This window comes from Mustelus asterias, chromosome 1, assembly GCF_964213995.1.
Source record: "Mustelus asterias chromosome 1, sMusAst1.hap1.1, whole genome shotgun sequence".
In the NCBI taxonomy this organism is placed as follows: Eukaryota; Metazoa; Chordata; class Chondrichthyes; order Carcharhiniformes; family Triakidae; genus Mustelus; species Mustelus asterias.
This window is the reverse complement of record NC_135801.1, coordinates 31,300,164-31,324,008: the sequence shown is the minus strand read 5'-3', so window position 1 is coordinate 31,324,008 and position 23,845 is coordinate 31,300,164. Positions and strand designations below refer to the sequence as shown.

The 23,845-nt window shown below is 40.6% G+C and overlaps 1 protein-coding gene across 2 annotated transcripts in view; it reads left to right on the top strand.

Moving 5' to 3' along the window:
- hspa4l (heat shock protein 4 like) overlaps positions 1 to 23,845 on the top strand; it is a 67,833-nt gene that overhangs the window by 4,022 nt on the left and 39,966 nt on the right. For both annotated transcript variants that reach the window (XM_078211086.1, XM_078211097.1), the window contains exons 2-6: positions 2,651 to 2,708; positions 11,705 to 11,845; positions 13,096 to 13,218; positions 18,201 to 18,300; positions 23,380 to 23,513. In XM_078211086.1, coding sequence (XP_078067212.1) covers positions 2,651 to 2,708; positions 11,705 to 11,845; positions 13,096 to 13,218; positions 18,201 to 18,300; positions 23,380 to 23,513 — 556 coding nt within the window. The remainder of the gene's footprint in view (positions 1 to 2,650; positions 2,709 to 11,704; positions 11,846 to 13,095; positions 13,219 to 18,200; positions 18,301 to 23,379; positions 23,514 to 23,845) is intronic.

Below are 23,845 nucleotides of genomic sequence, written 5' to 3'. Positions count from 1 at the left end.
TTGAAAGACACTGGCTGACACCTGATCTTTTTGGATGCTTTTAAAATTACAAATATTAGGACAGAGATCTGTTTTTAAACCAGAACGGCAAATTTTGGACTGATATTAGTTTTGCCATGTGATCAATTTGTCAAATGAACAGGATTTACCAGTGGAATTATTCAGTTGGGGTGGGTGACAGTTATGGTTCTGAATCAGAGCTAAGATGGGCCAAATGGCATATCCTTAGTCATTTTGTGTGCTCTTAATTTGTGGTCTGTGAAATCAAAAGCGTCAATATACCCGCAGACATGAAGAAACTTGAACATAATAGAATCATCATACATTACTGAAAGATCATTTGGCCTATCTTGCATGTGATTACTCCCTGAAGTACTACCAATTAGTTCCACTCTTGGTCTTTCTCCATATTTCTTTTGGGTATATTTACTGGTTGCTGCTGAGCTTGCGTTCACCACATTTGCATTCCAGAGTTTCTTTTTTGTTTTAATTCTCCATCTTCCCCCTTGGATATCTTGTCCTCTGGTTACCTACTCTTCTACTAGCAAAAATGGTTTCATCTTTTTTACTCCATTAAATGTTGCCAGAGAACAGTGCCCAACTAATATCTTTAGATAACAAACACCCGTCATTCCTGGTACTATTCTTTATCTTTGAAGACCTTGAACTGATGTCCAGATTTGGGTGCCATATGCTGAAGTGCATCTGGTGCATTTAGCATTGTTTTTTTGCTTTTGAACCGTATGCTCCTATTAAGGTATCCTTGTATTTTACTTGTCCTGCCACCTTCATAGATTTATATGTGAAACTTCAGGTTTTTCTGTTCCTGACCCCTATCCTTTTTCTTCCAAAATGGTTTATATCACCATTTCACATCGCTCTACATTAAATTGTATCTGTCCATTTTCCAGACTGTCCTTTGTTTCCTCCCTTTATATTTCCAAGGTGTGATCTGCAAGCATTGTAATTATGCCCATGTACTTAAACCCGGGTCATTATAGCATCAAGGATGGTGATCCAAACAAGAAAGCTGTTCGTTCCTGTTCTCTGCTTTCTCTCTCAGCTATTATCGAATCCGCACTGCTCCATTAATCCCATGGATTTCAGATTTGCTAACTAGGACAGTAGAATCATAGAACCCCTACAGTGCTGAAGGAGGCCATTTGGCCTGTTGAGTCTGCACTGACTCCCTGTCAGTGTGTCTTACCCAGGCCCTATCCCTTGCAATCCCGCACATTTACCATGGCTAATCCATCTAACCTACACATCTTGGGACACTTGAGGGGCAATTTAGCATGGCCAATGCACCTAATCTGCTCTTCTTTGGACTGGGAGAAGAAACCGGAGCACCTGGAGGAAACCCATGCAGACATGGGAGAATGTTCAAACTCCACACAGAAGACACCCAAGGCTGGAATTGAACCTGGGTCCCTGGCACTGAAGGCAGCAGTGCTGACCACTGTGCCACCATGCTGCCCATTGTGGCACTTTATCAAACATCCTTTGAAAATCCAAGAAGGGTTTAAAGATTGTAATCAAGATTGTAATTGTTTTCACCCCTGCTTCCCTCAGCATCCTATCTGGGCGTGGTTGATTTTATACTGCCGCTAAATATCTTTTTTAAAAATCCTTTCCGTTTCCTTTTTTCCGTCACTACAACAATGTTGTGGCATTTTGATAGATCTCTGAAAGTTGCTTGATTTTCCAGTCTAGCTTTGAAGAAAGCAAAGTTGGCGGCCAATGCCCAAGTGTAGTTTTGTGAGTTCCCCGAAATTGGAAGTATAGTGTTATGCCTCTGACTTGTCCATACATTTTAAGGCTCTTTGCTGGTGGAACTTCATGACATTGAATATATATTAAGATTCTGAATTGGAGATCAAAGGTAATCAAAATGATGCTTGATGGGAAGTTTCTGTATGGACATGCTATCCCAGATTGCTTCTGTCACACTTGAATTTGACCAATTGTAATGTAGGGATATGGAGCAGCCATTTCTTGCACACAAATGAGATGAATGATCAGGATGTATTTGTCATGTTGGATGAGGGTTAAATATTGCCTGAGGTATTGGAAGAACTCCTCTCTTCAGTATTTCAAAAAAACCGTTATGCTACTCTGATACAGAATGTTTGGGCAAACAGCACTGCTTCAGTACTGCTCAGAAATGTCATTTTAGATTGTGCTCAGATCTCCGACATAGGGCTTTAACACAAGACCTTTGCACCAACCACCCACACACCAAATTAACAGAAATTAATGAAGTTTTCAATTAAATTTAGGATGTGATTGAACATCTCGGGGTTATTTTAAGGTTATAAACAAATCTGGATTTAAGCTCGTCACTATTGACATCAACTCTTGCTATAATGCCCAAGACTGGCATGTCAACATATTTGATGCAATGAACAGCAGACTTGGTTAACCAACAGAATAAATTATTTTTGTGCAGTTGATGTCTGTGTTCTCAGCAGTAAGGAAAACCAAGCAAAGTCCAGGAAAAGTTGCATGTTTGTTTCTTTGATCAGGGATTGGGGTAGTCATGTAATTACTTACATACATTGTCATTGTTAGAATTTGGATATCTAAAATATATTCTGTTTAACCAAAGAGAAACAATAGATTAATGAATACTACATTTGTTTTTCTCCAGGGCTTGTATATCACTGGGAACCAAGAATCGGGCAATTGGAGCAGCTGCCAAGGCCCAGGTATAGTAAAGCTGTATATTGCCTAGACAATTTCCTATCAAAACAGCTCAGCTGCTGCTTTTTACTTTCAGTAAAATTGAACTAGTAACTTTCCCAGACTGCAGCACATTTAAACTTGAGTCAAATACAGTTCAATGAAAATATTTGGTGTGCTTAAGGGGCAAATATATAGTGCCATGTTATTTAATTGGAGTGCAAATTTAATACAAAAATATAACATGCACACCTTTTCCTCTATGTAATTTAATGGAAATTTCAGAGTGGCTGTGCTGCATTTAATGTGGTTAAAACCATAAATATTCCTTAAAAATATTAATTCCCCCACAGCTTTTTAACATCAATGAATGGTTTTGGAAGCCAATCTTGAATGAGCTGGCATCTCCCTGCCACCTACAACTCCAAATAAAAAGAAAACACCTGACCCAACAATATGACTGGGTGATGACAAGCTTACAAGTCTGCGGATACCTGAAATTTGACAGTTGCACTCTTGTCACATGTGATGTCAATCCTCCATTATCTTGTATATGAGGAAAGAGAAGTGACTTTCTGGTAATTGGCTCAATAGTCATTTAAGTATAGATATAAACTTCCCTCTAAATTATAGCAGCATAAACTTGGGTATGGAAGGAAGCCATTCAGTCTTGCCTACACTAGCTAATTGAGCCTTCCGCCCTAATCTGAGTGGCTTGGTGGCACAGTGGTTAGCACTGCTGCATCACAGCACCAGGGACCTGGGTTCGATTCCCGGCTTGGGTCACTGTCTGTGCGGAGTCTGCACATTCTCCCCATGTTTGCATGGGTGTCTTCTTCTGTTGTTCTGATGTCCTCCCACAGTCCAAAAGATGTGCTGGTTAGGTAGGTTGGCCATTCTCCCTCAGTGTACCCAAAGAGGTGCCAGTGTGGCGATTAGGGGATTTTTCACAGTAACTTCATTGCACTGTTGATGTAAGCCTACTTGTGACACTAATAAATAAACTTAAACTAATCTCTCTGATCCATAGCCCTGTAGGTTACAACACTTCAGGTGCATTTTCAAGTTTCTTTCAGTTTAATGAGGATTTCTGTCTCTTCCACCATTTCAAGCAATGAGCTCCAGACCCTAGTTCTCCTCTTGGTGAGAACATTTGTCTTCCACTTCCCTACAATTCTCTTCCATGGTTATTCTCCTCCCTAATGGGGAAAATTGGTCCTTCATAATTTTATATACCTCCGTTAATCCTTGCATAATAGCTAAAATTCTCCATTCCTGGCAACTTGGTATTTCATAGTACTAAACTACAATGTCTGCATCTTTCTTCTCTTGTGAAGGCGAGGGCAAAGTATTCAAGAGCCATGCCCAAACCTTCCTCCTACTTGTCCCAGGTTCCTTTTTAAAAGTTTATTTATTTTGTCACAAGTAGGCTTGCATTAACACTGCAATGAAGTTACTGTGAAAATCCCCTAGACGCCACACTGTTTGGGTACACTGAGGGAGAATTTGGCATGGCCAATGCACCTAACCAGCACGCCTTCCGGACTGTAGGAGGAAACCGGAGCACCCGGAGGAAACCCATGCAGACACGGAGAACGTGCAGACTCCGCACAGACAGTGACCCAAGCCGGGAATCAAACCCAGGTCCCTGGCACTGTGAGGCAGCAGTGCTAACCACCATGCCGCCATCTTTTTGGTCTCTATTCAACCATACACTTTCCTTCGTTTTGTTGTTCTTGATATAGTTATCAAACCTTGCCTTCCTTAATTCTTCACTCTATTTGCAATATTTTTCAGTTCCTCGCGTTGCTTTTGTAATTTTGCATTTGAATTTCTAGACCTGTAACAGTACTGAGTCTTCATTGTCTGATGTGAACTTCCCTCTTTGCTTTATCCTACTCGGTACATTCTTTGACATCTAATTGGGTCTAGATTTGGGAGTCCCAACTTTTTTCTTACCAGAAAATATTTATTTTAAGCTCTCTCTCCTGCTTGAATGCCTCCAGCTCTGACACTGATTTACATTTGAATAACTTGAATCACACCAGCTTAGTAAAATTTAAAATTTGGTCCATCTTTCACCTTGCATACGAATTTGAAGCAGGAATAGACCATTCAGTCCTTCAAACCTGCTCCACCGTTCAATAAGATAATGGCTGATCTGATTATGCCTTCAACCCCACATTCCTGCCTACCCCTGATAACTTTTCATCCCCTTGTTGATCAATAATATACCTAGCTCTGCCTTAAAAATATTCAAAGACTGCTTCCACTGCCTTTTGAGGGAAAAATTCCAGAGACCCACGACCCTCAGAAAAATTCTCCTTGTCTGTCTTAAATGAGCAACCCATTGTTTTTAATTAGTGACCCCTAGTTCTAGATTCTGTGACAAGAGAAAACATCCTCTCGACATCCACCCTGTCAATATCTCTGAAGAGCAAGATTTCAATCAAGTCGTCTCTTTGTCTTCCAAACTCCACTGAACAAGAAACTAACCTCTCCAACCTTTCTTCGCAAGACTGCCTGCCCATTCCTGATATTAGTCTGGTAAACCTTCTCTGAACTGCTTGTAACACATTTGCATCTTTCCTTAAACAAGGAGACCTATACTGTACACAATATTCCAAATATGGTCTCACCGATGCCCTGTGCAAGTGAAGCACAAGCTCTTTATGTTTGTAATCAATTCCCAACACAATAAACAATAACATTTTATTAGCTTTCCTAATTACTTGCTGTACCTCCTATACTAACCTTTTGTGATTTGTGCACCAAGACACCCAGTTAGTTCCCTCTGCACCTCAGTTCTGTAGTCCCTCACCGTTTAGATAATAAGCTTTTTTATTCTTCCTGCCAAAATGGACAATTTCACATCTGCCCACATTATACTTCATTTGCCAGATTTTTACCCACTCACAGCCTATGTCTCTTTGTAGCCACCTTACGTTCTCACAATTTACCTTTTTACATGTGTTAACTTACCAAAATTCGCTGGACTCTGGGGTGGTTCCTGCAGATTGGAAAACAGCAAATGTGACGCCACTTTAAAAAAGGAGGTAGACAAAAGGCAGGTAACTATAGGCCGGTTAGCTTAACTTCTGTAGTAGGAAAAATGCTTGAATCTATCATCAAGGAAGACATAGCAAGACATCTGGATATAAATTGTCCCATTGGTAAGATGCAGTATGTGTTCATGAAGGGCAGGTCATGTTTGACTAATTTGGTAGAATTCTTTGAGAACATTACATGTGCAGTGGATAATGGAGAACCTGTAGATGTGATGTATCTGGATTTCCAGAAGGCATTTGACAAGGTGCCACACCAAAGACTGCTACATAAGATAAAGGTGCACAGTGTTACAGATAATGTATTAGCATGGATAGAGGATTGGTTAACTAACAGAAAGCAAAGAGTGGGGGTAAATGGATGTTTTTTTGGTTGGCAATCAGTGACTAGTGGTGTGCCTCAGAGATCAGTGTTGGGACCGCAATTGTTTACGATTTACATAGATGATTTGGAGTTGGGGACCAAGTGTAGTGTGTCAAAATTCACAGATGACACTAAGATGGGTGGAAGAGCAAAGTGTGCAGAAGACGCTGAAAGTCTGCATAGGGATATAGATAATCTGAGTGGGCGAGGGTCTGGCAGATGGAGTACAATGTTGGTAAATGTGAGGTCATCCATTTTGGTAGGAATAACAGCAAAATGGACTCTTATTTAAATGGTAAAAAATTGCAGCATGCTGTTGTGCAGAGGGATCTGGGTGTCCTTGTGCAGGAATCTCAAGGAGTTGGTTTGCAGGTGCAGCAGGCAATTAAGAAGGCAAATGGAATTTTGTCCTTCATTGCTAGAGGGATGGAGTTTAAAAACAGTGAGGTTATGTTGCAGCTGTATAATGTGCTGGTGAGGCCACACCTGGAGTACTGTGTACAGTTTTGGTCTCCTTACTTGAGAAAGGATATACTGGCACTGCAGGGGATGCAGAGGAGATTCACTAGGTTGATTCCGGAGTTGAGGGGGTTGGCTTATGAGGAGAGACTGAGTAGACTGGGACTATACTCATTGGAATTCAGAAGAATGAGGGGAGATCTTACAGGAACATATTATGAAGGGAATAGATAAGATAGAAGCAGGGAAGTTGTTTCCACTGGTGGGTGAAACTAGAAGTAGGGGGCATAGCCTCAAAATAAGGGGAAGCAGATTTAGGACTGAGTTGAGGAGGAACTTCTTCACACAAGGGGTTGTGAATCTGTGGAATTTCCTGCCCAGTGAAGCAGTTGAGGCTACCTCATTGAATGTTTTTAAGGCAAGGATAGATACATTTTTGAACAGTAAAGGAATTAAGGGTTATGGTGAGCGGGCGGGTAAGTGGAGCTGAGTCCACAAAAAGATCAGCCATGATCTTATTGAATGCCGGAGCAGGCTCGAGGGGCCAGATGGCCTACTCCTGCTCCTAGTTCTTATGCTCTTATGTACATCATAACTGTGGTGCAGCACATTTAGCAATCATACTTAGTCCCTTCATCCAAATCATTTGTATAAATTGTAAAAAGTTGAGTCTTTAGTTATGATCCCTGTAGCACAGCAGTCGTCACATCCTACCAACCAGAAAAAGACCCATTTATGCCAACTGCATGCCTATGTTACCCTCTACACCATGAGCTTTAATTTTACACAACCTTTAGTGTGACACCTTAAGACCATAAGACATAGGAGCGGAAGTAAGGCCATTCGGCCCATCGAGTCCACTCCACCATTCAATCATGGTTGATTTCAACTCCATTTACCCGCTCTCTCCCCATAGCCCTTAATTCCTCGAGAAATCAAGAATTTATCAATTTCTGTCTTGAAGACGCTCAACGTCTCGGCCTCCACAGCCCTCTGTGGCAATGAATTCCACAGACCCACCACTCTCTGGCTGAAGAAATTTCTCCTCATCTCTGTTCTAAAGTGACTCCCTTTTATTCTAAGGCTGTGCCCCCGTGTCCTAGTCTCCCCTGTTAATGGAAACAACTTCCCTACGTCCATCCTATCTAAGCCGTTCATTATCTTGTAAGTTTCTATCAGATCTCCCCTCAACCTCCTAAACTCCAATGAATATAATCCCACGATCCTCAGACGTTCATCGTATGTCAGGCCTACCATTCCTGGGATCATCCGTGTGAATCTCCGCTGGACCCGCTCCAGTGCCAGTATGTCCTTCCTTAGCATGTCTTCTGGAAATCTAACTACAGTACTACCACCAGTGTTTCTTTATCCGTAGCACGTGATGCCTTCGAAGCCCAGTAAATTGGTGAAACGTGATTCCCCTGTCACAAAGCCATGTTGACACTGCCTGAATACCTTGATTCTTTTCCATGTGCTCTGCTGTAACATCTTTGATAATGGCTTCTAACATTTTCCCGTTGCAGATGTTAGGCTAACTGGCTGATTATTTCCTGCTTTGTCTTGAACAAAGGAGTTACATTTGCTATCTTTAATACAGCATTCCCAGAATCTAGGGAATTTTGGAAAATTAAAACCAATGCATCTATCTCATATAGCCACTTCTTTCAAGAATTTTGGGGTGAAGTCTATCCAGACCGAGGGATTTGTCATCCTGCAAATCCAACAATTTGCTCCATACCACTTCCCTGGTGATTGTAATTTTCCTGAGTTCCTCCCTCCCTTCTACTCCCTGATTTACAGCAATTTCTGGAATGTTACTTGTGTATCCTCATGAAGACAGATGCAAAATACCTGTTTAACCCATTGCCATAGTCCTCCTTTCCATTACCAATTCTCCAGATGCACTTTCTATGGGATAAGTGCTTACTTTAACTCTTTTTCTTATTTAAATATCTATAGAAACTCATTATCCATCTTTATATTAGTGGCTACCTTTCTTTCGTATTTACTCTTTATTGAATTTCCTATTTTTCCCAATTTTCTGACCTGCCACTCGTCTTTGCACTAATAATTTATTTTACGTTTAATACTGTCTTTAACTTTATTTCATTAACCATATGTGATGGGCCCTCCTGTTGGGATTTTTCTTTCTCATTGGAGTGCATCTATTCTATATATTCTGAAATATCCCTTGAAATGTCTGGCACTGAACATTTGTTGCTCTATCCTTTAAGCACATTTGCTAGTTCACTCTAGCTAGCTCTGCTTTCATAACCTTATTTAAGTTTAAAAATGCTAGTCTTGGACCCATTCTTCTCCCTTGTGTTATGATTGCTGCTACCTAGAGATGCTTCCACTGAAGTTATCAATCAATTATATCTCATTACACAGTAACAAGTCCAGTATAGCCTGGCCTCTGGTTGGTTTCAGAATGTTCTCTTCTGAGAAACTAGCCCAAAAACATTCTATGAACTCCTCGCCTGTGCTATCTTTTCCCATCTGACTTTTACAATCTATATGTAGTAAAATCCCCCATGATTATTGCAGTGCCTTTCTGACAAGCTCCCATTATCTCTCCTTTTATACGCTGCCCTAATGCCTACTTACAATTAGGGGGCTTGTACTTCACTCCCACAACTGACTTCTTGCCTTGTAATTTCTCATCTCAAGTCAAATTGCTTCTACATCCTGGCTTCCTGAAATTGGATCATTCCTCTCATGTGCTAACGCCATCATTAATTAACAGAGGCACCACTTAATTTTCTGTTCTTCCGAAATAGCACATACACTTCAATATTCAGGTCTCATCTACGCCATTATGTAGCCATGTTTCTGTGATAGCTATCGGATCATAATTATGAATTTATTTTTGCACTAGCCGTTCATCTGTTTTGTTTCAAATGCTATGTGCATTTAGATAGAGAGCCTTCAGTTTGGCCTTTTAGTTTTTGTAGCCTCTACCCTTACGTGTTGATTTCCTCTTAGATTTGTACTCTCCGTCTCTTCCTATCATGGTCTGTTTATCATTTCCCACATTAGTACATATTTTACTTGCCTCATCTCTGCTCTTTGATTTACCACGTCTTCTCAAATTTGATCCCTTGCCCCCTATTTAGTTGAAAGCTCCCTACTTCCTTAGTTGTGTGGCTTGCTGGAACATCAACCCCAACATGGATCAGTTGGTCCTAATCGTACAGATTCCACTTTCCTGACAACTGGTGCTCCATGACCTGGAACTCACTTTCCCACACCAGTCTTTGAACCACACGTTCATTTCATAATCTTATTTGTCCTGTCAATTTTCACATGGCTCCATAAATTATTACCTTTTGAGATTCTGCTTAACTTGGTGCCGAACTCCTCTTACTGACTATGCAAAACCTCCTTCCTCGTCCTGCCTATATCATTGGTACCTACATGGACCGCAATACTACAGTACTACACTCCTACCCTCTGGGTCCCTTTGCCTGCATCTGCTGCAGTCTCGCTCTCCTTGACCACTTTCCAAACCAGAAAATCCTATCCGAAGGAGTGTGCGTGCATCCTGAAACAAAGCATCTGGTTAACTCAGCCCTCCCTGATGTGTTGGTGTATCTGCATCTCAGTTTCCAACTCAATAACTGAGCTGAAGCTTCTCAAGCCACAAACCATTACTGCTGACGTGCTTTCTTTGTATAACACTGGTGTCTATGAGCTCCCACATGCCTTTACAAATCACCTTTCTTGACATACTTATTGGCTTTTGTTGTTTATTTTATTCAATTATTTTTTATTTTATGTATTTGTTAATATCGCAAACTCCAGTACTATTTTAAACCTTTGGAAAATAGACCTTGACCACTTAACAGATATTCATCCGATACTCACCAACAGCTCACTTCCTCCCTGTAGTAGAGCAGACACCAATTCCAACAGTGTGCACTATATCATGAGCTGGATTTTACAAGTGCCTCCCCTATCACCCAGCTAAAAGGTCGATGGCAAAATCAACTCCTATAAAGTTGACTGCCTCTTGGCTAATTGTGTTAATTGCTTTAAGGTGAGACGTCTTGCCCCTATCTTGGAAGTGCTGCCTTAAGAGCTGACAGCCAATCGGATCAACAACATCAGGTGGGAGTAGTGGTAACTGCTGGCATTGCAGGCAATCCCGACTAAGAAGCTGTGCCGATTTGATGTAGTCCCTGGGGAGTGGAGTGAGGGGTCTGAGAGTGACATCGAGGCACCAGAGAATCAGGGCACAGGGGAACAATGACCTTGGGGAGGGGATGCCTCTGAGAGGCATAGGAATCCTACAAAGGAGGTAACTCCACCACCCTTGCCTCACCAGCCACTGCAGCAGAAGCAGCCAGGCTTCTCCAATGTTGCAGAACTCCCTCTGTCCAGGTAAGATAGTGGTGGGAGCGGGATGAGACATTTAGCCACCAATGGGCCTCAATAGGCTCAAGGACAGGTGAACTGCTCAATGCCACCATGCAGCTTTCCCCCACCCCTCTGCAAAATTTGAGGCAGGGAGGCAGGTATGTTGTGAGCATCTGCCTATTTCTGTACTTGCTACCACACGGCATCAGGAGTCACCCCAAAGAGTTTGTCCTTTTAAAAATAATTATTTCCTAGCTCCTTAAAATCTTCCTGCTGGACCTCGTCTCTAGCAGCGTTATTGATATCTAATTATGGATGTAATTCATTTGAGTCTGGCTCTTAAGATTGGAGCATTCACAACAGTGGATAACATCTTTTGCACATCAAAAATTCAGGAATCAGTTTTCTAAAATGGTGGTTGGGGGATGGGTAAAAGGTACAATTAACCCATTGGAACCATTGAGTATTAACCTATAATGTAAATAATGTCATCGAAGTGTTTAAAGCGTCACTCATTAAATTATTTTCTCTGGTATGAATTCATTGCAGTGACTAATTTTGCAATGCATATCAATTAATTTCTTGTTTCGAAAACTCAAGCAGTTTTACAGAAACAACCTTATTTCAAATTCCTGTTGAGAACATAATACCGTTGTTTGGTTTGCCATGCACTGTATTTACCTGAGATTTGCATGTTCTGAAGTACTGCATTTATGGTGCTTGTGTGATGACGTTGCATTGCAAATTGCAGTAATTAGAATATTTCTATCTACAGATTGTGACCAATGCAAAGAATACTGTGCAAGGCTTTAAGCGGATACATGGGAGAGTTTTTGATGACCCGTTTGTGCAAGCAGAAAAGAACAAACTTCTATATGAGCTTCAAAAGATGCCCAGTGATAGTGTTGGAATCAAAGTAAGGTGTATTTGTAATAGAACATAGAACAGTACAGCACAGAACAGGCCCTTCGGCCCACGATGTTGTGCCGAGCTTTATCTGAAACCAAGATCAAGCTATCCCACTCCCTATCATCCTGGTGTGCTCCATGTGCCTATCCAATAACCGCTTAAATGTTCCTAAAGTGTCTGACTCCACTTCAGTCCATTTCAGGCAGTCCATTTCACACCCCAACCACTCTGAGTAAAGAACCTACGTCAGACATCCTTCCTATATCTCCTACCATGAACCCTATAGTTCTGCCCCCTTGTAATAGCTCCATCCACCCAAGGAAATTGCCTTTGAACGTTCATTCTATCTATCCCCTTCTTCATTTTACAAACCTCTAAGTCTCCCCTCAACCACCTCCGCTCCAGAGAGAACAGCCCTAGTTCCCTCAACCTTTCCTCATAAGACCTACCCTCCAAACCAGGCAACATCCTGGTAAATCTCCTTTGCACTTTTTCCAGCACTTCCACATCCTTCTTATAGTGAGGTGACCAGAACTGCACACAATATTCCAAATGTGGTCTCACCAAGGTCCTGTACAGTTGCAGCATAACCCCACGGCTCTTAAACTCCAACCCCCTGTTAATAAAAAATGGAAATGTATCTTAAAGTGGAACTTAAGTAAGAATTTTGAAGTATGTTGCTCGTGTTCGCTGATAGCCAAGCTATCAGGATAGGGATGATGCTCCTTCCCCCTTGCCAATTTGTCACTGATGAAGGAACATGAGTGGGCTGAGGGGTCTGTGGGACTGGCATTGAACAGCTGAGTTTTTTGAAATATGAGCTAACTTTTGAACACTTGTCCTGTTATTGGCTGTGTGTGCTTGAGTAAATTAGAAGTTTATTGGACCTGCCTGCTGTACAAGAATCAATGTCTTTCATGTTTTCAGGGTATCCCAAAGCACTTTGCAACTATTTTTGAAGTGTAGACATTTGTTTGTAGGAATTATTCCTTCTCCTTTCAGAGGAACATTCTTAAAAGGGAGGGAAAATCTTTGACTTTGAGCAATTTATTTAGAATATGTGGATTGTGACTTTTAAATCTACACAATATTCAATTTAAGTAATCATGGTAAATGCATCTTGTATCCATCTCTAGACAAATATATGATGGACAATATCTTGATCTCTGAACTACAGTAATGTAATGAAACTATGTTGCCATTTCTGTCGCCTGCAGTTTTTTTTAAATTAAGTAATGTAGCTTAATTTTCTTACAGGTGCAATACATGAATGAAGAAAGACTTTTTGCTATTGAACAAATTACAGGGATGTTACTAACTAAACTTAAAGAAACTTCAGAAAATGCACTGAAGAAGCCAGTGACAGACTGTGTGATTTCGGTAGGTTGGATTGAAGTAACGCCAGCAAAATCTCAAAACTATCCTAGATTTAGTTTATAAAGATTGTACCAGCAGTCAACTGCCAGGAAATTATTTACCCGCTGGATGGTAGTGAATAATTCTTCTTCAGAAGTAGCTTCCTCGGGGACATCCTTATGTAAAGAACTGTTGCCTTAATCTAACTGCTCGAGATGATGAGCATTTTGACTTTTGCCAAGATGAAATTCAAGAAATTCTGTACTTTGCTCTAGTGCACTGTACATAGTTGAGGAAAAATGTTGGGTACCTCAAGTATTGTCTTCATTCTTTTGAAGGTATGTTGATTAACAAGCTTTTTGTATTTCCTGTCAAAGTTTTGAAGTGCAATCCCAGACCAAACTTGCGTACAACATGGGTTAACAGATCACAGGAATCATGTGCTATTGCAAAGATGTTAAGGTCTAAATAGCAGGAGCTTATCCCTTTTATCCTGTCATTTACAAGCTCAAGATTCTTCAAGTTTATCTACCATGAGTGCAAAATTGATTCTACTTTTTGTAACATGTCACCATAGTGTTTATAGTACTTGCCGAGTAACCCAAGGTTGAGTTTATGGCTAGTTATAAATCTGTTAATATGTGGGCAAGCACCAGAAACTGTCAAAAAGCTGCTTAACTGATTTACCCTATCTATAGTGACTTCTGAATAAAAATCGTACATTGTAGATGCTTATTGCCACTACTGCAGTGGCATGGCAAACTATTCAATTGTAAAACACCTGCTGAAATGAGTAAAAACAGAAAAGGCTGGGAATACACAGCAGGTTAGTCAGCATCTGTGGAGAGAGCGAAACAGTTAACATTTGGTCAGTGACTGAAAAGTTATTGACCTGAAATATTAATTGTTTCTTTCCCCACTGATGCGCCTGACCTGAGTGTTTCCAGCATTTTCTGTTCCAGTTTCCAGCATCCGCAGAACTTTGGCTTTGCTGATCAGTTGTATTGTAGCTTCAATGCAATGACTCTCATTAAAACACAGCCCAATCAACCATTTAGTCATCCTCATTGAACCAATGCAACCTATCTGATAAACTTTAGATGTTAACCTAAATTAGTTGTGCTTGTAATCTCATTGATCACACTCCTAAGACTGCTGCATATATCCTCTTCCATTGGAAGGGTCAAACCACTAGTGGTGGGGTGCAGTTTGGGTTTCATGCATAGCTGTGGTCATGTGAGCCTAAAAATATCACTACCTATTGCACTTGACCCTCTTTCTCTCTAATCTCACCCTCTCCCTTGTCTCTGCGCTCTTGTCTCTTTTCTCGCTCTCGCCTCTTGTCTCGTCTCTCTCTCTGGGCACTCTCTAATGCTTCCTTTTCCCAATCCCTCTGTTTAGAAATGATTATGCTTTTCTTTTTTTTTACTCGAGTGGCTAACTCTTATTTCTCCACTTTTTATTCATTTTCCATGTTCTTGCACACTTAACCAGTCTGAATAATTTTACTATCCCCTCCGAGCTTAGTTTTCCAACCAACTTTTGTGACCTTGGTCAGCTTGGGTACACCCAAAGTACTGATTCTTGCAGTATGCCACTAATTGAAACTCATCAACCTGAAAATGTCCTGTTTATTCCTATTTACTTAAGAAATCCTGAATCCATATATGCCACAGACTCTACCATCACACCAGGAGGTCAACCCTGGTTCATGGTTGGGGCATATCAGGAACAAGCTTTTTAAAATGTGGCTACCTGAATGCTAACCACCTATATATAAATATTAAATAGTCCCACCACCAGAGTAAATCTCTGGTAACCATATCACTCAGGCTAATAAAGAAAGATGGAGGCTTCATGAACTTCTCTCTCTAATGACTGGTGAAACCCAGAATTTGACGGGTGGAGTTTACAACTATCTTTAGCCAAAGTACCAAGTGGACAATCCTACTTTACATCTTCCCAAAATTTCTGCCATCATAGATGCTAATATTCATCCACGCTTGGGGCATTCCACATGATATTAAGAATCAGCCAAGTACATTAGACAATGAAGGCTATGGATCATGATGACGTTGACTATGATGCTGAAGACCTGCACAGTAGAGGTAGCTGGTTCTGATGAAAGTTAATTGACCTGAAACACAATTGTTTCTCGCTCCAGAGATTCTGCTTTACCTGAGTGTAATAAATACAAAATGCTGGCAATTAATAGTCAGTTCCGTAGCCAGGCTAGTCAATGCACTATGACACTTGTATCTACCTGACAATATAGAAAATTGCTCAGGTATGTCCTATCCATAAAAGACAGGACAAATCTGATCCAGTTAATTAATAATTAGCCTGTTCCGATCGTCACTGAAATGATGGGAGGAGTATCAATTGTCAACAAAAGCACTGGCTCACCAATAAAGTAGCGGATACTTGTTTTCGTTTCTGTTTTGCTGGAGTCACTTTGCCCCAGCTCTAGTTAGTGTTAACTAGGTTGTGGATGCAGCAGCTGATTACCATTGAAGAGTTCTGAGTAGCTGCTCTTAAGATCTAGAGACCATTTCACCAAATATGATTCCAAGGAACTCTAGGTGAGGATTAATGGGAAACCAAAATCAGTTGCTAGGGTAATGGATGTTGCACAAGAATATGGTTGGCTTTGGAGATTAGTGATCACAGCTCTGGGACATCACTACTAGGATCCCTTATAATTACATCCTAGGCTGCTTCAACAATCTTCTTTCTTCCATAAGGTCAGGAGCGGGACAATTAGCTGATAATTCTAGTATTCAGCTCTGTTCACAACTCCTGATATTGAAGTGGCCTATGCAGACTACAAGATTTGGACAACCTGCATCCATACTTGAGCTGAAAAGAGGCAGGTAACATTCAAGTGCTCCACAATGACAATTTCCAGCAATGAGGCTAACCACTTTTGGCCTTCAACAACACTATTGTGGTTGAAAATAAAATAAATACAATTTAAATAAATACAAGTTACTGTCAACCAAGGTTAACTGGACCAACTGGTTAGAGGCTGGTTGTGATGGGTGGTTCAACCCATGATCACACAGCCCCCTTCCTATTTCCACAAAGGTTCAAGCTAGGATTGTTTGAATATTTGCCACAGCAATGCTCAGAGCTACTGAGGGCAAAGCAGACCATTTGGATGCCACTCAGCTCAGAATCCATGCTCCTTTGGCATTATGTAGCTGCAATATGCACTATGAAGCAGATATGCTGCTGTGGTTCTGCAAGCTTGCTTCAATAATACCTTCCAGTTGTGTACCTTTACGCAAAGGACAAGAAGCAACATCATGGGAACACTATTTCTTCTGTTACACACTATCCTGACTTGGATATGCATTACCATTCCTTCCTTATTGTTTGATCATAATTCTTGAATTTCTACCTAACACATATAGAAATATAACCACTAAGATTGCAGTTCAAGGACCATTACTATCTAGAGGTAACTAAGGATTGCTAAGAAATTCTTTCTTGCTATTGCCCACATTCCAAGATCTCATTTTTAAAATTCAAATGCAGCTCTTTGTGTGTCCATTGATAAATCAACTTTTTGAGCAAAAGGTTTTTAACCATATTTAGTTAATGTAGCTAGAGAGATCAAACATCCACTTACAGAATCACTGGCCCTCATCATGATCAGCAAATCGGCAGCACAAATTATTGCTGTGCCATGCTTCTGCATCACTTGGACTGTGGTTCTCATTGATTATCCAACAGGTTTTATGTAGCCCTGCGGCCATCTAGCTTTTTATTCTGTCTGGATGCTGGTCCAAACAAAATGGCATGAAGGTAACTTCCCTCGCTGTAACAGTCTCGTGTTGAATTAATGTGGCCAGTAACAACCCAATTCATAGTTGACAAGGGTCTATAGTTTGGTACTGACTGATCCTCCAGCCAAACAAATGGATCATGCAGAAAATAGGAATAATTCAACCTGAAACCCAAGTCCTCTTGTGGTTTCATTCAAATGGATTGCTTTACATCCAACCATTATATATAATCTAGTTGATTCTGGTATTGTATGCCCAAATTCATCTTTACTGAAATTACTCAATTTGAACATAAAAATTCATAAAGGACTGAATTTCAGTGACCCAAATTTTGCTGGAGTGCTGCATCTGGTGGTTGGTGCTTTGAATCAGATTTTTCTTTCCCTTTGCCTTTCAGCTCCAATTTGTGCCACAAGCTGCTGGAAGTGCAAGTTCATTGCACTTAAAGGGCCATCTGGGACCTTGGTGAACAATGGTCTACAGTAACCAGTTTAAAAATAGAGAATAAAATCGAGCAATGGATGGACAAGAAAGTGGGTTGATTTAAAAGTCAAATTGGGAAAGAGAAAGGAAAAGTAAGGTTGTTTTTAAAAAGCCTCCAGGAACAAATTATGACTTGCAAGTCTCCACACTTTCAGTTGGCCCCTTTTCTGGTTAAATAGCATATGCAAACCATAAATCATTTCATTAGCAAGTGAAGTAGCAGCTGTACCTGCTGAGTTATATTATCACTATACAGATTTGTCAAGTCCGTAACTCATGGGAATGTTAATGATGAGCTCCTCTATTTGCGAGACTAATGACAGCGCAGTGTAAATTAATCAATTTGTGACTTTGCAACTCCCAACTCATACCACAAATTGTTCTTTTTTTTACACACATTTGTACATGCAGGTAAATTCTGGGGTATTGACTTGGTTATATCGTTTACACTTTTTAAGCAGTTCCTTTTAAGATCACTGCCTTGATCTGTCCATAATCCAGTGAAGATTTTGTTTGAATTCTGATTGAAAACACAAGCATACCCTGAATTTAATTTAAGCTGTGATTTTTGTCTTTTAGTTGCTGTAAATGGTTAATCAAAATTTAAGTATTTCCCTTAAGTTTTCTTGACCTGTACTATGTAACTGCTGTTACTTGATATGAGGATGGCGTGTCAGTACAGTACGGGATCCTGAATTGTATATTAAACAGAAAACTTAAATCTGTTGGCAGGTCCCTAGTTTTTTCACCGATGCAGAAAGAAGGTCTGTGATTGCTGCTGCTGATATTGCAGGACTTAATTGTTTGCGGCTGATGAACGACACCACTGCAGGTAAAAACAAAGCACTACATCATGGCCTGTTAAGGTGGCTAGGTTTTCCTAGACTTAAAACCACTTATTAGTTGTTTCAACAATTACACGTGTGTAATACTTCGATAAAGCTTGTTAAAAGATTAGTAGGAATGCATTTTTTTTAATGGAGAAGTACATTTTGTCAAATTGGGAGATATAGGGGCTGTGAAAGCAGTAAGTTTAAAAACCGTAGAGAAAATATTGGTCATTAGAGAACAAGGCCAACAAACTAATGTTTTCGCCTTTTTGTGGCAATATAATAAGCCAGCATCACTCCATTCTGGCATAAACTCCAATATGAACTTAAAAATGGATTCACATCTGGGACATCTTTTTCTAGCTTGAATTATTCTAGTCCAGCAGCAATAAAGATTTTGAATGACTATTAAGAAAGAGCTTCATATCTCAAATTTTTGTGACCGCTTCAAGAAGCTCTGTAACAAATGACACATTGGTTAGCACTGCTGCCTCTATCGGGGACCTAGGTTTGATTCCAGCCTCAGGTGAATTTGGGAGGAACTGTCCGTAATAGTTAATCATCCCAAGGAAGGATCAGAATTCTGAAGTGTTTCTAGGAACCAGTGCCTCTTTGATTGCTTTCACTTTGTTCTCCATTGGATATAACCCTTGAATATCAACCTGATAACCAAGATAAACCACTGTATCTGCTTGAAAAGTGCACTTCTTTCTTTTGAATCGCACTCCTGCTTTCTGGAATCGTTTTAAAACTTTGCCCAAATTTGCCAGATGTTCCTCCTTGGTGTTATTAAGATGTCATTCAAATAAAAGACAATTCTGGGCAACCCCTGCAGCAAATTCTCCATAGTCGTGAAAGATGGCACAAGCTGACAAAAGCCCAAACGGACGTGGGGGGGGGGGGGGTCTTTATTCTGGTTATTGCTGAACTGACTGGTGATTCCTGCAATCTCCTCTCCATGGAGCAGAATTAGCAGCAAGCTGCTGGCAATGTGTTGTGGTGTTGTTCTGTTTACGTCCCGCTCGCTTGCTCTGACTCCACTGCATTGCCCAGTGTTCACAGGGGTTTTGAAGCGATGCTGTTTCATGTCAAGCTCTCCAATCTCTCTCATGGGATACTCAGCAGCCTTGGCTCATCACCCAGGCTCTGCCCATACCCTGCCAGTCCCGACTGAACCAGGCTCTGTCCAACATTAAGGGTATTTAAATGGTCATTGGATAAACATATGGATGATATTGGAATAGTGTAGGTTAGATGGGCTTTAGATTGGTTTCACAGTTCGGCGCAACATCGAGGGCCAAAGGGCCTGTACTGCGCTGTTATGTTCTATATTCAAACAGTAGACATGTATATTGTTTATTTGTAGTGACATAAGTTCCTGCTGTTTTGTCCCGTTCTAACTGTTGGTAAGTGTGCTACATGTCCAATTTGGTATATGTCAGACCCCCAGCCAACTTGGCATACAGATCTTCTGTTTTGGGATGGGATATTTATCCAGTTTCACATCCTTGATTACTGTCGGCTTGTAATCCCAGGAGATAGTTGTCTGGTTTAACTACTCGCACAATGGGTGCTGCCCACTCTGAAAACAGTACGGTTCTGATGATGCCCAAGTCTTGTCACTTTAGCTCCGTCTCTACATTTTCTATTAATGTATCCTTTTCTCGGCATCTGTTGCCAGAGGTAATGGTAGAGGCGTATACAATTTTGTCTTTTAAAAAGTACTTGGACATTTACATGGGTAAGATGGGTATAGAGGGATATGGGCCAAATGCAGGCAATTGGGATTAGCTTTGGGGTTTTTAAAAAAAAAAAAAGGGTGGCATGGACAAGTTGGGCCAAAGGGTCTGTTTCCATGCTGTAAACCCCTGACTATGCTGACAATGGGCCATGGATTCTGTAGGTTGTTGATAAAATGACATTCACTCGTCAAAATATGGAAGTTTAACCCTATACTAAACCGGCCTTCCAATGTGGTCTGTATATCTTGCGGATCCTTTAGCTCGTCTGTTAATCTTGACATGTTCAACCTGTGTAGACCTTGCCTTCATTCCAAATAGGCAAATTTTAATTGTTTTCTTGTCTGGTTCAGATACATGAATCAAGGAACCAAAGCTCTATACACTGTTTAAAGATTTAGAATTCAGTAGTAAGTCAGTTGTTTCCGAATTCAGACTGGGGAATTTTTTGGATGTTTTGACGATACCCCTTTGACCTTCCTTACTTCTCCTCCTATACCTCGGATGAGTGTCACCATGGCTGTTTTTGTATGTTTTTCAAAAGCTCTGCATGTTATGATTGCTGTCCTCTCTGGTCCTTTTTTTGTTTGGCACTCCCTCACAATCCAGCCCATGCCCTAGTCACTTGCCTTTCCCAAATTTGCTAACCTGATGCTGGTTCCCTCAATGTGCTATCCTACTCACCATGAGGGATCTGTCTGCTTACCAGGTTTTTATTTGAGCGCTGTCTTCAAAGCTTTTCTCCTCAGTCAAACGTTGAGGGTTGTCTCATGCCATGTAGCATGATCTAAGACTGTTCATGTCATCCTGCACTGAACCACTGCTCCATACCATGTCATCTTTTTATAATGTAAAGACACCAGTCACTTAAGGGATTGGATAAGCATGTTGTGGGTTTATTATTGAGACTAGGCACATGGAAGCATTTATACAAAGGTATAAAGCTTTAAGACACTAGCAGTAGAGCTGTGTGACTGCTCTAGCAAAAGTGAAACTAAAGCTGGATTTCTTGTCACACTTCCATTCAAGTGATGCCATGCTGCAATCCCTTAAAAATCTATTTTAACTGGAGTGAGGATAGTGGAAGGGCTTGCCATAAATCTTTAAAATCTGAGATGAGGGAGGTGCCAGTGTATTTGGAGAGTAGGAAATGTGGCGCATACATTCATAGCAAGAGTGGGGCAAGGATACTTATAGTAATTGCAGTTTAACATCAGTGATGGGTAAGGTTTTAGAAACAATCATGGGAAATGTTAACAAACACTTGAAGAGATTTGCGTTAATTAAGGGGAGCTAGCATGGATTTGTGAAAGGCAGATTGTTTAAATGCAGTTGGATGAGGGTTGATGAAGGGAAAGCAATGGATGTTGTGTATATAAATTTTAAGAAAGCATTTGACAAGGTTACCTGGTTACCAAAATGAGGCACCTGGAATAGGAAAAGTCTACTTTTTGCTCTGAAGCAAATATTGAGGGTGGTGGTAAATGGTTGTTTTTCAAACAGCAAAATGTGCAGTGGTTTTCCTCGAGGGTCAGTTTTGGAGCCACTGATTTTTAAAAAATCATAGAATTACAGAATCCTACAGTGCTGAAGGAGGCCATTTGGTCCATCGAGTCTGCATCGACCACAATCCCACCCAGGCCCTATCCCTATAACCCCATGCATTTATCCTAGCTAATCCCCTTCACACGGGCAATTTAGCATGGCCAATCCACCTAACCCACTCATCTTTGGACTGTGGGAGGAAACCGGAGCACCTGGAGGAAACCCATGCAGATGGGGAAAATGTGCAAACTCCGCACAGACATTGACCCAAGCCGGGAATCGAACCCTGGCACTGTGAGAGAGCAGTGCTAACCACTGTGCCACCCTATAATATAAAGTGATTTGGATATTGGAAATTAGAAAAACATTTTTGAAGATGATGCCAAACTTAAGAGGTGTGTGTGTGTGGCAAACAATGAGGATGACAGTTGACTGCAAGCAGACATAAATAGGCTAGCCAAATTGGAAAACACATGATGGGTGAAATGTTATTGTAAAGTGAGGTGATGGATTTTGACTTGGAAGGGAAGGGGGCAAATAAATGCATTCAAGGGGAAGGAGGGTGAACATATGACGAAAGCAATAAAATAGAACATTTTGTTGATGGGGTGAGATGAAACTTGCATGAGCAGTTAAGCTGAATAGAATGTAGAACTTGAAATGATGTGGGCAGGTTGGGTTATTTTACCGAATGCTCATTTTGTCTCGATGTTTTATGTCTGCGTGGTGTGCATGTTTTAGCCTGACATTGGGGAGGCAACAGCTTGTGACTTGTATTCCGCTTTCCCATATAAAACTCAAATTACTGCAATGCCTGGAGATTTTTTTCTTACCTGGGTGGTTTATTATTTGCACTGTAAGGAAAAAACACAACTTTAAAGATTGTGCCTGAGAAATGCAGACTTTCTGCCTCTTGGGTAGTTAGGAGTTGTGGTTTGTCATTCCTTTTCATTCAGGTTCCAGCTTTGAAAAATAGCACTTTAATCTGGGATCGGTTTGTTGCAATTAATCAATGTATACCGAGCATTCTACTCCAGCTGTAGTTTGCTTTCTTTAGTTATATGAATCTGGAAGTACATTGATGCAAGTGATAAAGGACAACTTTGTGATATTGAGCTAATGTGTAAAAAAAAAAGTTCAAGTTATATTCAATACTTACTTGAATAAACTTGACTTGACTACAGATTAAATTCTAGTACTTGACAGGGCAGTTGGGCTTTTAGGAAAGCTGTTTGGTGATGAAAGAAGGAAGGTTGAATTGCTGTACAGTTTTAAATTGCACTTTAAAATTTTACTGGTCCTTGTGCTCAAAAGGCAGTAATTCAGTCCATCCCTCCTGTCTGCCAACTCTTTGGCTGAAGCTAAGTAATCTAATTCACCTAGCCTTTCCCTTTTTCTCTAACTTCTATATATTTCTCTTTGTCCAATTGACTTGATGTCTCTCTTACTGAGATCTACTCCCAAGCTGTCAAAAGTACATGTTTATCTATGGGCAAGCTTTCATAAAAGTTAGAGCACAGGAGGCAGAAACAGGATCTCCATCTACTGCCAAGAGTGGCCTTTTGTTTGCTTTTTCTCTTTGCCATGGATTTTGAGCAATCCCTACCTCATGTATTTCCGATTTAAATTAGCATGGTACTGTGAGCCTGCTCTCCAGTACTAAATGTTGCTTCATTTAATGCTCGGTGCCACCGACGGATAATTTATTGTGCATTTTAACAATAGTCTTGACAAACATAGTTCAAACCCAGGCACATTATAGGATTCTTGGCTATTATTCTGTTTTCTGTTTTCTAGTTGCTCTTGCATATGGTATTTACAAACAGGATTTACCAGCCCCAGAAGAGAAACCAAGGAATGTGGTCTTTGTAGATATGGGACACTCAGCCTATCAGACCTCTATTTGTGCATTTAACAAGGGAAAGCTTAAGGTTAGTAGTTTAAAAAACTTTGTTTTTTTAAACACAGAAACAGAAAATGCTGGAAAATCTCAGCAGGTCTGACAATCTGGAGAGAGAATAGAGCCAACATTCCAAGTCTGGATGACCCTTCAGCAGAGCGCTGACAATGGGTCATCCAGACGTGAAACATTGGCTCTATTCTCTCCACAGATGCTGTCAGACCTGCTGAGATTTTCCAGCATCTGCAGTATTTTGCTTTATTTTTTTTAAAACCATTTTTCATCATTAGAAACATCCTCCTTTTTAAAAATAAAAAGATTTGCTTCTGCATAGCACTTTTCACAAAAACACCATAGAGCCCA